The 14,909-nt window shown below is 37.6% G+C and overlaps 1 protein-coding gene across 3 annotated transcripts in view; it reads left to right on the forward strand.

The window, feature by feature from the left end:
• BBX (BBX high mobility group box domain containing) overlaps window positions 1-14,909 on the forward strand; it is a gene marked incomplete at both ends in the record, with an annotated part of 105,862 nt that overhangs the window by 81,639 nt on the left and 9,314 nt on the right. The window contains 2 exons of one of the 3 annotated variants that reach the window (XM_080695892.1): window positions 848-937; window positions 2,246-2,305. The exons of 1 other annotated variant lie outside the window; for it this stretch is intronic. In XM_080695892.1, the coding sequence (XP_080552018.1) occupies window positions 848-937; window positions 2,246-2,305 (150 nt within the window). The remainder of the gene's footprint in view (window positions 1-847; window positions 938-2,245; window positions 2,306-14,909) is intronic. One more of the 3 variants, XM_080695890.1, reaches the window with a different exon arrangement.

Raw genomic sequence — 14,909 nt, forward strand, 5'->3', positions numbered from 1 at the left:
GAGAGCTCATGGCCAGCTGGAAGCAGAGCACAGGCAGTTGTGAGGGTGTGTTGCAGGGGCGCTGAGACACTTCTCACCTCTTAACCCTCACAACAACTCTGTGAGTTAGGCACTGTGATGACTCCCATTTACAGATGAGGACTTGGAGGTTATATAAAATTATTCACACAGGAATATCCCAGTGTAAAAGCAACCGTTTTAGAGAGGACAATGCTACTATTGGAATTTCTAATTAACTGGAAAACCTCAATTCTGTTTTCATAAGACAAATAAAATAGAATCTGGGATTTTTCCCCCTCCCATCCAGAAAAAAAGTTTGTAGCAAATATTTCTTTTTTGTTTTGTTTTTAAATCACTTTTGTCTTCTTAGAATAGACTCAGAAAAGGCGAAAAAATTACTTAATATTTTCTGGTCATTTGTCATCCTTAAAGTGCTATCCTTGTGAAAATCAGTTTCTTAGGAGAGGCTAAATGCACATGCCATCCTTTCCTTCATGGTAGTTAGGTGTCTAAAGTGAACCCTTTTCTCTGTAACAGACTATCACCACTGTGCTGTTACTTCTTGCAGTCCTCTACCTACTAAATCTGCAGTTTCTCTTTAGGGAGTTTCAGCCCTAATGGAGGTTTCTGCCCAATACATTTCCAAAGAAAATCTCACTGGGTTTCAAATAAGCCTAAAGAAAAGGATGGAGTGCCAGCTAGATTAATGAAGATGCAAGATGACATTTCTTACAGCTCAATTTATTCAGTCCAAAGAGGGAGGAGGGTGTGATTGTTTAAAAACACACAGTACTGTTTTTTGAAACATTGTACATTTAAAATATAATTATATTAATATTGTCTGTAGGTCCTTTCCAGTCTCAGAAAAAGAACTTATTCCACAAAATTGTCAGCAAATATAAGCACAAAAAGGAGAAGCCTAATGTTCCGGAAAAAGGTATTGGTGCCTTCCATCCTCCATTAAGGTTTCTCAGTCACCTCCATTGCAAACTCATCTTTGAGCAATGCTTCCGTGCACCACCTTTGCTTTCTCCTCTCTGTGCTTGCTTCCGTGCCACCAGCTCGTGAGGCAGAATTTTCATTCTTTTTAGACTCTGTAGCTAATTGCAAATTTCCTTCAGTTGGATTCCTACTTGTCTCTGTGTAGAGTTCCATATGAATCTTTAAATTGCTTCTTTTCACCTACACTTGGTGCATTCTGTAATTTATTTTTCTTGAATTCTCATCCACTTATTTTCTTTGGCTCTTCTTGTTTTTCTCATGTTTGGCAAACTTTCACACCATAACCACATGTTTTTACTCCCTGAAATCTTCATATTGTTAGGGAAGCCCTACCATCTCTACACTTTCTCTCACCCTACGGGGATTTGTGTGGACTTTTTTCTCCACTCCTGAGTCTTAACCTCTTTTCCCTCTCACCTGTATACTTCCTCATTGATTGGATTCTCCTCCCTACCTCCTTCAGTCACATAACTTATTTCCAGAAGGCACTAAAGACTTCACTCTCCCCCTCATTTCCTCTGAACATCTCACTCATTTTATGGTCTTGATGGCCCTCATACCCTCCTCAGGGATCATCTTAAGATGTCTTCCTTCTCATGGTTCAGGATTCCTGTTCTTTCACATAAAAGATAAATCTTTCCATCTGGCTCAGCATAGCCATGTGTCCTGGAGGTTAGGCTTTGTTAGTGTCTCCCTGCATGTCGGTGTCAAGCTACGATAAACCTGCTCATCTGATGCCCATTTGCATCCTACTTGCATGGCCAGATATGAAGCATGTCATGTTTCTGTATTGAGGCTTTAAATGCACCTGTGTCTAGGCACATGAGCCTGTGTGTTCTAGTGCATAACCCTTTACTTAAGTTGAGCTCTCATCTCCACTTCACCTTCTTTCCGTTTTGTGCATTTGTTATTTTTTCCTTCACTTCCAGTAAAGAAAGATTAGTCTTTAGGTAAAGAAGGATTGTTCTTTAGTCATTTCCTTTTACTGAGTTTCAGATTATTTGATTAAAGTTGCAGAAGTTATCTAATAGTATATTTCATAAAAGGCAAAATTTGTTTATCTTTTTCCTCTTAGGTCAGTTGGCAAATAGAATTTTGAGAATAAAATAATTGAAGTAAAATTCCATTTCACTTATGTGATGTTTCATGTTTAAGTTATTTTGCTGTATATTATCGTAAATTTTATACTATACATACCTGTACTCAGAATAGAGTTTTACTTTTTTTTTCATCTTGTTTTTAGGAAGTGGGGATAAATGGTTAAACAAGCAACTCTTCTTGGATACCATTCACCCTACAGAAGGTAAAAGACAATGTATTTATTGTTTAATTTCAGGTTGCCAAAGCTGAAATAGTTAATTTTTATAGGCTTACAAAAGATATAATTTATACACATCCAGTCAACAACATTAGGACTGTATGTTTATAATTAGGTTAGTTTTAACTTTCAAATCAAAACTACTTATTTTGAGGGCCTCTTCCAAGGAACAGTGTCATGTGGTGTTTAATTTTGTTAAAGGGGAATTTGTAACCTTTGCATTACATTAACCAGAGATTTGAGCTTTTTACAACCAAGTATGTCTAGCATTGGACTTTTTTGTCTCTTTTATGTTCATAGGAGTCAGAACAGGGCACTATGGGGCTCCCCTGCTTGGCCAAACACAGGTGGAAATTATTTCTGACCTGGATGTTTTCCCTCGCTCATTTCCCAGTACGTTAAAATAGAATGTCCTTAAGGCTTATGTGTGGCCAAAGAAAAACATAGTATTAACTAATCATATTATAGGTCCTACTTCCGATTTTATTTTGAAAGTTCCCATAGTCATATTTGTTGGTGGCTTTAATGACTGGAATATGTTGAATACTTAAATGAGTACTAATTTCTGTGATGGTTAAGGAGCCATCCTTCCCTTTATCCCATTGATTCCTTATTCTCATTATAGATCTTTTTTAAAGACCTGAATGCTTTTGTAGTGCTTAATTAAAAGTTACCTCATTTAAAAATAGAGAGAATCTTCCAGTTTTGGCTCTTTTGATTTACTTATGTGTAGAAAAGGAAGTTAATAACCAAGCCCACATCTCTTGTCTCTCAAATATACTCTCTTTCCTTTAATGAGAAAGATAAAAAAAATCAAAATGCACATTAAGCCTAAATTGTTTATCAGAAACTCATATTCTGAAGATGTTAATTAAAAATGCTCAAGTTGCCAGGTGTGGTGGCTCACGCTTGTAATCCCTGCGGTTGGGAGGCAGAGACAGGAGGATCGCGCAGGTTCTAAGCCAGCCGCTGGCTTAAGAGACCCTGTTTCCAAATAAAAAAATGTAAAAATAGGTCTGGGAGTGTAGCCCGGAGGTAGAAGGGGTTTCCAGGAACCCCAGTACCACCAAAAAAAAAAAAGCTCAAGTTTGAGTTCATATCTACCATAAGCTTTTGTGGTTTGGTAGGAACAGTTTACACAAGTCATATTTGCTTTCACATAATTTTACTTTATAGAAAATGTCATTGTGCCTGTTTTCTGACCTGTTTTCTCACATTCATAACCTGTGGAGGCAAAACAAAATATGAATTGGGCTGTTCCCACTCTTAAATACTAACATTGACAAACTGAAATATTAGCTCTTTATGTATTTTAAAAATTATATTCCACACAGATTTGATAAATGTAAGACACTGGCGACCTATGGAAGGAGTCTAAAGGCATTTAAGACCACGTTACTCTTTCCATGGAATGATGCCATTGTAACTATTTTGTTTTAGCTCTTGATACTAAAAAGACTGCTGAAGTGCCAGAATGGTAGAAAGAGCATTTATCTGGGAGTTAGGAGACCCAGATTTTCATATCAGCCTCTAATTAGCACTTTTTGGTAGAATAGAGTATTTAACCTCACCAAGATTTACTCTCCACATTTGTACTAAGTACATATGTGGTTCATGTGCTGAGGGATTGGATGAATGATAGGATGTAGTAATACATAAATTTTATTTCCCCCTAACACTTGATTTTGTTACTGTGGTATCTTGAGTGAGTATTGTGATGCTGGAAGCACCATATTCTGCAGCCCTCGTTTTCTGTCTTTTGGGGGTTGAAAAGTAAATCAATTTTGAATCTTTTAGGTCAGGACCCTAGATACAGTCTATAAGATAGGTAGTCCTATTTATAGGTTAGCAGAAATAGGGTTATTGGTGGTATTTAATTATACATATTATTAATGTGTATAGTACAAAATTTTGAAGAGAATACACTGAAAAAATATATGTTCTTTTGCTTAGTATAAAATACAAACTCATTTTACATGGCCAGGAAAAAAAAGAATCAATTTGAGCATCACAAAATTACTAGTAATTTAAAGTGACCTTTTTGGCTATTTATTTTCATACCATCTCCACAATTTACTTGTTCAGGTAGTGCCTATGTGGTTTTTGAATTACCCAGACCCTTTACGTCATTTTCCCTCTCACCTATGACTGTATCACTGCTTATTAAAATTTTGCCCTGGAGGATATAAATACATAAGAACAGAAAATGAAGCCATAATACAGGATAATTTTAACATGTGTAAGCTGTCCTGCACTCAGCCAAGGCTGTGCAGTTACTCATCTGTTCTTTGAATTCTGTTAAAGTAGGTGACTTAAAGTTCATTATGCCTCCTTTATAACAACTTGAGTATAATTGTTTTTTCAAAAATAATAGAAATCTTCAGATGTGTAATAATACATCTGAGGTTTAAACTCTAAGCTTATAATTGCCTTAGTGTTTTTCTCTTTAATTTAAAATTTAAAATGCCTAAACCACTTCATAAAACTTTCACATATCCAAAAAAGAAGGAAAAAAGATTGCCTGTGACCTAGACTTAAGGTAAAGCTTTCTGATAAACTAAGAAAACATGCCTCTACAACTATGTTTCCATGATCTATGGTATCCTATATTCATACATAAAGCTGCTTCCAATCACAGCAATGGTGTTATCATGATAATTAACACATATCATTATTTTATAGTTTACAAAGAGATTTCACATATGTATTTCTAAATTTTCATTTTACTAGCAGCCCCATTGAATTAAAGAGGGTTTATTGAAGCATGACCAACAGAATCAAACAGGAAGAAACCAGGATTCTTTCCACTTAAGCTCTTTTTTTTAAGGAATATCTATAGACACTTAGCCCTCATTTCATCCAAATGTTTTAAATATTGAGTAAATCTTACCCCAGAAAAAACACCAACCTCAGACTAAGGATGTCCATTAGATTAGTTTCTTTGCAGTATGTAAATGTAAGAATGGGAATAGAAAGGGAAGTTTTCACATGACCCATAGTATCCAGTCTCACTTGAACTGGGTCTCTCAGGACCCTAGATACAGTCTCATTTGATTCTTTTTCTTGTTCTGTCCAATATCTGACCACTGTTTCATCTCATGGGAGACCAAAAGCAGTGAGATTTCAGATCTGGCTTTCATAATTTCAGTGCAAGTTTGAATGCCCCAGTTAGAAAATGAATTTGGGATGCAGAAGGAAATACAACCAGTGATGTTTCCTTGTATTATTGAATCACTTTGAACCTCACTGTGGTGTATAATTATAATGCACCAATAAATGTTTTTAAAAAGTGAATTGATGGTTTTAGTGGCCTCCTAGGGTGCCGTCCAAGTACAGAACTGCTTTCCCAGAAAACTCACTCTACATTTTGGGAGTAGGTTTTGGAAAACAAGACAGTCCTTTATTGCCACATTCCTAATGTGGCTCCAGGAGTGAGCTCACATTATCACTCTCAGATGACATGCTCCAAGTGTGTTATGGTTATTATTGAGTGTAAAAACTAGCCCAGTAGACTCATTACATAATGCTTTATAGTTCTGTGTGTTCAGTTAAAAGCCAAAAGAGAAGTAATTCATTTGATTTTGGATAACAAAGCCTTCCTTTTTTCACATTTCCATTAGTTGGGATGTGGAGAGAGGTGCTTGTTTTCCTTTCTGAGCTTTCTATGTCCCACACCACCCAGCCTTTCGTTTGCTTTGCCAGTGCAGATGAACTCAAATCTGCTGTTTTGCTCCACACAACTGTTTCTTTGACTCAATCTTACCTGCCTTCCCCAATTCTATCTTAGGAGAAGGTTCTCCATGAGGGCTGACCTTGAAGGCTGTTCTTGACGTAGGCCACCAAACAAAACTTCTGGTATTAACACCTGGGTCAAAGCATGGACCAAGACTCTAACCTCCTCTAAAACTCTAGCAAGATCATATATTGTTCCTTTTCAAGTATGGACAATGTATAGGGCCTGTGATTACTTCTAGATCTAAGTGATTACTTCTAGATCTAAGTGGGTTTAGAGAAGAAACTTCTAGGTAAGTGGCTTACCTCATAATGGGACTTTTATTTTTTTTTTTTTTTTTTGCGGGTCTGGAGATGGAACCCAGAGGCATTTGACCTCTGAGCTATACCCCCTGCCCTATTTTTTATTCTTTATTTTGATGATTGCCATTTTGTTTGGAAACAGGGTCTCACTAAGTTGCTGAGGGCCTCACAAGTAGCTGAGGCTGTCTTCGAACCCGTGCGATCCTCCTGTTTCAGCCCCCCCAAGTGCGGGGATTACAAGCGTGCGCCACCACACCCAGCTGATTCTTTATTTTGAAACAGGGTCTCACTAAGTTCTGAAGGGTCTCACTAAGTAGCTGAGGCTGTCCGCGAACTGCGATCCTCTGGTCTCAGCCTCCCGAATGCTGGGATTATAAGCATGTGCCACCACGCCCGGCTATAATGGGACTTATGAGAACTTCCAGTGATTTTTTTTCCTTTTTCACTTTGCCTGCAACCTATTCACTCCTTCACTGTTTCCAAATACACCTGTACACTGTCTTCAAATATACCTGTGTCAAAGACTTGAATGTTGTTGTTATCTTTTGGCTAAGTAACTGAAATGAGGCTCCCTTCTCCCTGATGAAGACCCCAGTTTTAGACTGTGTAGCAAACTCAGAATTATATAAGGGTTAAATGGCTCCTTTAAAGCTAGTCTAGTTCAACATCTATTTTAACCCGTTGGCTTCTTGTCTGCTGTCTTGAGCTTTGCCTAGTCTAATCTGCCTTTGGGCTTGAACTCCTCCCATTTGTAATCCTTTTGCAGCCATGCCCTTTGGTTTCTAATTGTGGTTTTACCAGTATTTCTGGAACAAACTAGAAAAGGAACCACCACTGAAGAGAATGAAAACCATTTGAAAGGTCTCCAATAAAAAAACAGAAAAACAACAAAAGATAGAGCTAGTCAAAGGAGTCCTATTCCTCAGCCTTGGGACTCTGAGCTGAATGGAGGCTCCCTTCTCCCTGACGAAGACCTCAGTTGTAGACTGTGTGGCAGACTCAGAATTATTTTAGGGCTAAATGGCCCCTTTAAAGCTAATTTAGTTCAACATCTATTTTTACATTAAGAAATTGAGACCCGTGGTCCCAGTGTTAGTAACTTAATCCAGCTAGGTGTAATGGCACACACTTGTATGTAATCACAGTACTTAGGAGGCTGAAACAGGAGGATAGCAGGTTTGAGGACAGCCTCAGCAATGTAGCAAGACTCTCAGCAATCTAATATGACTGTTTGAAAAACAAAAAGGGCTGGAGGTATACCACTGAAATAGAATGCCTCCAGGTTCAATTCTTAGTATCACAAAAACAAGTAGAATCCTAGGTATCTCTTTTACCGTGTTATTATGATTACCCTGTACACTTTGTGTGAAATCAGATCATCTTTCCCAACCCACTTGTCATTTTTCCAGTGTCCATGCCTTTTATCTCCTTGGTTCTTCTTTCCATAAACAGTCATTCTGATATAATATACTTTTCATCTTTGCAATCATATAGTGCCCCCCTTTCCACAGTTCTAGATTTTTCTAGGAAGAAGTAGAAAAGGGAAGACTTATTATTATTTCTTGGAATGGCCATCTGTCATATAGTGATCACATTGGAGAGGTGATCAGAAAGGATAGCTGATGGATCTGGATAAAAACTGGAAATGGCAAAGCTTATGAATGTGAAATACAGGTTATTTAATACTCATTATGAATTCAGATCTTGACTTCTCAGTGCTTATATGAGGCTTCGAATTTTATTTATGTTTAATTTTTTATTGGTGCATTGTATCCATATATTATAATGGGATAAAAAACTTATGTAGACATACATGCACACATTGCCCAGTTAGCCCCTACCCAGTCCCCACCCCTTTCCCTCCCCATCTCTCCTTCCCTTACTTGGCTTAGTGGTTGACATCAGTATGTTTAAGTACATCATGTGCTTTAGAGAGTTTCCTTCTTCCCCCATCCCATCCCCTCAGGTTGCCTTATCAGATCTCCTTTTTCACCTAGAGTTCCTCTGAAGACCCACTTCTCCTTAGCTTTCACAAATTAGGGAAAGCATCCAGTGTATATTTTGTGACTGACTAATCTCACTGAGCATAATGTCCTACAGTTCCATCCATTTCCCTGAAAATGATGTAATTGTGGTTTTTGTTTTATGGCTGTATAAAATTACATTGTGTACATCTCACAGTTTTGCAATCCATTCATCTGTTCATAGACATCTTGGCTGGTTCCATAGTTTGGCAATGGTGAATTGTGCAGCTATGAACATAGATAGACACGCATTAGTTTGGTAGTTTGGTTTGCTTTATTTGGGGTAGATACCCAGAAGTGGTATTGCTGGGTCAAATGGTAGATTTGTTCCCATTCTTCTGAGGATCCTCCATACTGTTTTCCAAAGTGGTTGCACTAATATGCAATCCCACCAACGATGTTTTAGAGTTCCCACTTCTCCACATCCTCGCCAGCATTTGTTGTTGTTTGTGGGGTTTTTTGTTTTGTTTTGTTTTTTAGGGGGTTTTTTGGGGGGTGGTACTAGAGTTTTTGGAAACCCTTCTACCTCCGGGCTACACTCCCAGACCTATTTTATATTTTTATTTGGAAACAGGGTCTCATAAGCCAGTGAGGTTGGCTTCGAACCTGCGCGATTCTTCTGTCTCCGCCTCCCAAGCGCGGGGAGTACAAGCGTGCACCACCATGCCTGGAAGTTGTTTGTGTTTTGAATGGTTGCCATTCTAGTTGGAGTTAGGTGGAATCTCAGGGTAGTTTTGATTTGTGTCTCTCTGGTTACTAATAATGTTGAGCATTTTTTCATGCATTTATTAGTCATTTGAATTTTTTCTTTCATGAAGTGTTTGTTTAGTTACCTTGCCCATTTTTTGATTGGATTATTTGTTTTTTTAGTGTTGAGTTTGAGTTCTCTGTGTATTCAAGATGTTCTCTATCTGAGGAGTAGGTGGCAAAAATCTTCTCCCATTCTGTTGGCTCTCGGTTGAGGTTCTTGACAGTTTCCTTTGCTGAACAGAAGCTCTTCAGTTCCATGCAATCCCACATAATGATTCGCCTTTTAATTTCTTGTGCCTTTGGGGTCTTGTTGAGAAGATTTTTATCTGTGCCTGTGTGTTGCAGTGTTGGACCTATGCCCTCTTCAAGGAGCCTCGAGGTCTCTGGTCTAATTTCCAAGTCTTTCTTTGATCCATCTTGAATTGACTATTGTTCAGGGTAGAAAGTGGGATTTATTTCAGTTTTTCTGCATATAGTTAACCAGTTTTGCCAACACCATTTGTTGAACAGACTATCTTTCTTCCAGTGTATGTTTTTGGCCCCTTTGTCAAATATCAATTGGATTTAAGAGTGTAGATTTGTTTTTGAGTCTTCTATTCTGCTCCATTGGTCTGTGTATCTGTTGTTGTGCCAGTACCATGCTATTTTTATTAAAGTGGCTTTGTAGTATAAAGTCAGGTATTGTGATTCCTCCTGAATGGTTTTTGTTGCCGAGGACTACTTTGGCTATTCTGGATTGTTTTGTTGTTCCAAATGAATTTAAGGACTGATTTTACTATGTCTATGAGGAATGATCTTGGTAACTTAATGGGTATTGCATTGAATCTGTAGGTCACTTTTGGAAGTATGGCCATTTTGATGATATTTATTCTGCCTATCCATGAACATGGAAGATCTTTCCATCTTCTAAGTTCTTTGATTTATTTTTAAAATATTTTATAATTTTCAGAGGTCTTTTACTTCCTGGGTTAAGTTTATTCCTAAGTTTTTTTTTTTTGTGGAAAATCCTGAGTGGAAATGTTTTCTGAATTTCTTTTTCAGTGGATTTATGGTTGGTGTATAGAAAAGCTTCTGATTTTTTAAGATTGATTTTTGTATCCAGACACTTCACTGAATTTATTTATCAATTCTGTAAGTCTTTTGGTTGAGTATGTTGGGTTATCTAAATATAGTATGTCATCTGCAAATAGTGAAAGTTTGAGTTCTTCTTTTCCTTTTTGTACTCCTTTGATTTCCTTTCTTTTTTTTTTTTTTTTTTTTTTTTTTTTTGCCTTATTGCTCTGGCTTGGGTCTCAAGTACTATATTGAGTAGAAGTAGTGATAATGGACATCCTTGTCTTGTTCCTGTTTTTAGGGGAATTCTTGAAGTTTTTCCCCATTTAATATGATGTTGGCTGTGGGCTTATTGTAGATTGCCTTTATGATGTTGAGGTATGTTCCTTCTATTCCAATTCTCTGCAGTGCTTTTATCATAAATGTATGTTGGATTTTATCAAAGGCTTTTTCAGCATCTATTGAAATGATTATATGATTTTTGTCTTTGGTTCTGTTTATATGATGAATTACATGGATTGATTTTCATATGTTGAACCACCCTTGCATCCCTGGGATGAACCCTACCTGGTTATGGTATATGATTTTCTTGATATGGTTTTGAATACTTGTTGCTAGTATTTTGTTTAGCAGTTTTGCGTCCAGGTTCATCAAAGATATAGGCCTGTAGTTTTCCTTCCTTGAACTGTCTTTATTTGGTTTTTGTATTAATGTGATGTTGGCTTCATAGAATGTATTTGGGAGAGTCCCGTTTATCTCTATTTTGCAAAATAGATTGAGGGGTATAAGGATAACCTCTTTTCTAAAGGTTTTATAGAATTCAGTTGGAAAACCATCTAATCCTGGGCTTTTCTTTGATAGTAAGCTCTTTATTGCTGTTTCAATCTCTTTGATTGCTATTGGTTGGTTTAAATTTTCTATGTCTTCTTGACTTAATTTAGGAAGGTTTTATTTATCTAGAAAGTTGTAAGTTTCCTCCAGATTTTCCATTTTGTTGAAGTATAGTTTTTTTAAAGTAATTTCTGATAATCCTCTCGATTTCTGCAATGTCAGTTGTGCTATCTCCTTTTTCATCTTTTATCTTCAAAATTTGGGTTGATTCTCTTTTTTTTTTTAGTTAAGTTGGCTAGTGGTTTATCTGTCTTGTTACTTTTTTCAAGGAACTAGCTTTTGGTTTTGTTGATTTTCTGTATTTTTTTTTATTCTCTACTTCATTTATTTCTACTCTGATTTAACAATTTCCTGTCTTCTCCTGGCTTTGAAGTTAGATTGTTCCAGCTTTTCAAGGGCTTTGAGGTGTGTCATTAAGTTATTTATTTGATGATTTTCTGTTTTTCTTATGTGAGCACTCAGTGTTATAAATTTTCCTCTTAATACTGCCTTCAATGTGTCGCAGAGGTTTTGGTATGCTGTATCTCTGTTTTCGTTTGTTTCTAGAAATTTCTTGATTTTACCCCTTACTTCTTCTATGACCCATTCTTCATTTAGGAGTGTGGTGTTCAGTCTCTACATGTTTATGGGGTGTCTCTGAGTCTTCTTAAAGTTGGGTGAAATATTCTAGATGTGTCTAGTAGGCTCATTTGATTAATGGTGTTCTTTAGGTTTGAGGTATTTTAACTGACCTTTTGTCTAGAAGATCAATCTAATGGTTTGAGAGGTTTGTTGAAGTCTCTCGGTATTATTGTATTGGGATTTATATGTGACTTAATATCACAAAAAGTTTGTTTTATGAAAGTAGCTGCATCTAAGTTTGGGGCATAAATGTTGCTTATCATTATTTCCTCATGCTGGATTGTTCCTTTTACCAGCAAAAAATGACCATCTTTGTTCTTTTTTGTGTGTGTGTGTGATACTGGGCCTGGAACCCAAGGGCTTTCTACCTCTGGGCTATACTCGCAAACCTATTTTACATTTTTATTTGGAAATTGGTCTCACTAAGTTGCTGAGAGCCTCACCATGTAGCTGAGACTGGCTTCAAACCTGTGCGATCCTCTTACCTCGCCCTCCCAAGTGGAGAGATTACAAGCGTGTGTTACCACGCCCAGCCATTGTCTCTTCTAATAAGCTTGTGCTATAAGTCTAACTATATATCATAGTTACAACTCCTGCTTGTCTTCGAGTTTCATTGGCATGGATTACCTTGCTCCAGCCCTTTACCTTAAGTTTGTTGCTATCTTTACTTGTATGGTGTGTTTCTGTAAGCAGCATATAGATGAGTTCTGGTTTTTAATCCATTTTCCCACTTCATGTCTTTTATTGGGGAGATGATGCCACTTACATTCGGTATGATTATTGAGAGATGATTTTTAATTCCTAACTTGTTGAAATTTTACTTCTGTTTGAAATACTGTTTGTTCTTTTCTTAGTTGCCTGCTGAATGGAAATTCATGTTTCTCTGGTTCTGGCATGTATAACTTGTTTCTTCTTTGTAGTTAATCTCTTTGAGTATTTTCTCTAGAACTGGTTTTGAAGACATAAATTCCTTCAGCTTCTCTTTGTAATAGAAGATTTTTATTTTCCCATCTAATTTGAGAGGTAGTTTTATTGGGTAGGAGATTTTTGGCTGCAAGTTATCTTTCAGAGTTTGGAGTATGTTACTCCATGCCCTTCTGGCTTTCATGACTTGGTTTGGGAAGTCTGGAGTAATTCTAATTGGATTCCCTCTGAATGTTACTTTTTCTTTTGTTTTTGTTGCCTTTAAGATTCTCTCCTTGGCTTCTACATTGCACAATTTGCCTATTATGTGGCGTGGGAAACCTTTTCTCTGATATTGTATAAAGGGGATTCTATAAATTTCCTGTACCTGTGTGTCAATCTCTTGCTCTATGTTTGGTAAATGTTCTGCTGTTACTTCTTTGAAAAGATTGTTGAGCCCCTTGGTTTCACCTTCTTTTCCCTCCACTATACCAATTATTCTTAGGTTAGCTCTTTTAAGATGTGCCCATATTTCGTCAATGTCTAATTTCTGCTGTCAAATTGGTTTTTTTTTTCTGTTATAAACTATGTGTTCATTTTGGGAGTGATCGTCTTCTAGGAGCGAGATGCTACTCCCCATGTGGTCTAAGCAATTGTTTATAGTTTGATAGTTTGAATAGATGCCTTTACTTCAGCAACTGTATCCTTTATTTCTTTCCTTATTTATTCATTCATTCATTCATTCATTCATTCATTCATTTTGCAGGTCTGGGGATGAAACCCAGGGGCGTTCGATCTCCAAGCTACACACCCTGTCCTGCTTTTTATTTTTTATTTTGAAAGAGGGTCTCACTTTGTTACAGAGTGCCTCACAAAGTAGCTGAGGATGTCCATGATCCTCTGGTCTCAGCCTCCCAAAAATGCTGAGATTACAAGCGTGCCCCACCATGCCCTGCTGCATCCTTTATTTCTTTCAGACTCTCTAAATTCTTTTTGGAATTCCTGTATTATTTCTGCAGTTACGTTCCTGATTTGACCTTCAGGAGATCTCTGCAATTCTGTGTTATCAGGTTCTGTAATTGTGGAGTTGTGGGAGCTCATTGCTCCCTTGTTGTTCTTCTTTTCATGATTCAGAAGTTCGCCTCTGTTGCTTTTGATAGATTTCTCTCAGTCTCTAGGTGTCAGCTGGTATATCCAAGGGCAATTTGTGTTGTATTCAACAGTGAAGGTTGAGGAAGGAGGGAAGTGTAGGAGTAAATGGAAGAATAGGGTAAAATCTCAGATAGGGTCAAATAGAATGAGAGTATGAGTTTGGTAAAGTAGTATATACTAGAGTTTAGCAATAGTAGGAATGAAGTAATATTCTAGTAACCAATGTAGTTTTGCTGGTTTAATGATATGAAGTGGATTTGATGCAAGACAAGGGAGTGATAAAAAGCAGAAAAAGATAGGAAAGGTATAGTCAGAAGAGAATTGATATGTACAAAGGAAGAAGTTTGGGAGAGGGTTTGGGAAGAGGTTAAAAACAACAACAACAAAAAAGAAACAAACCAACCAGGCATACACACACACACACACACACACACACACACACACACACAGAACAAAAACCAAAACAACCTCAACAACGAATTAATGCAGCTCTCCAAATTAATGACTATTCAGCAGATAGGTCTTCTGTAGTCTCTATCTGTGCAGATACCAAGTACCACCGGCACCCTTCCTGCTGTGAGTTTGGTTCTCTAAGATTTTCTCAGTTTATGTAGATGGCCAATGCCATTGGGACTGGGTTTAGTATTAAGCGCAGGTCACCCTCCACACTTTCCACTGGTTTGGAGTCTCAGTCTCTTCCGGCTGCTGTTGGTGATATATACCTCTTGAGACCAAACTCAATGTAGGAGTCTGTTCTCCACAGCTAGGGCCGGTCTGATCTGACTTCTCCCCATTTGTCTCTGTTGGGAGGTCTGTGGTGATCCCAGAGGTTCTATTAGTTGAGTCTAGTGTTGAGCTAGACTTTCTCCCCATACTTTCTGCTGATCAATGCCTGAGTCTGTCTGAGCTTATGTTATATCTGACAGCAGCCCCCTCTTCTGCGTTCTCCAGATTGTATCAGAAAGTCTCAGACCAGGGGTGTTTATCGGGGCTGCGCAAATCCCTAGGAACACCCGCCTGGGCGTTTTCCCGCAGGGAACACGACCTCACTTATAGCATTATTAAGTGCGGCTCTGAGTCTCTGGAGGGTGTGGTAATCTCTGCCACCACTCCTCCTTCGCTAGGTTGAACCACAAGATCTCAGATTCAGAGAGTTTATT

This window comes from Muscardinus avellanarius (assembly GCF_963383645.1).
Source record: "Muscardinus avellanarius genome assembly, chromosome: 5".
Taxonomy (NCBI): domain Eukaryota; kingdom Metazoa; phylum Chordata; class Mammalia; order Rodentia; family Gliridae; genus Muscardinus; species Muscardinus avellanarius.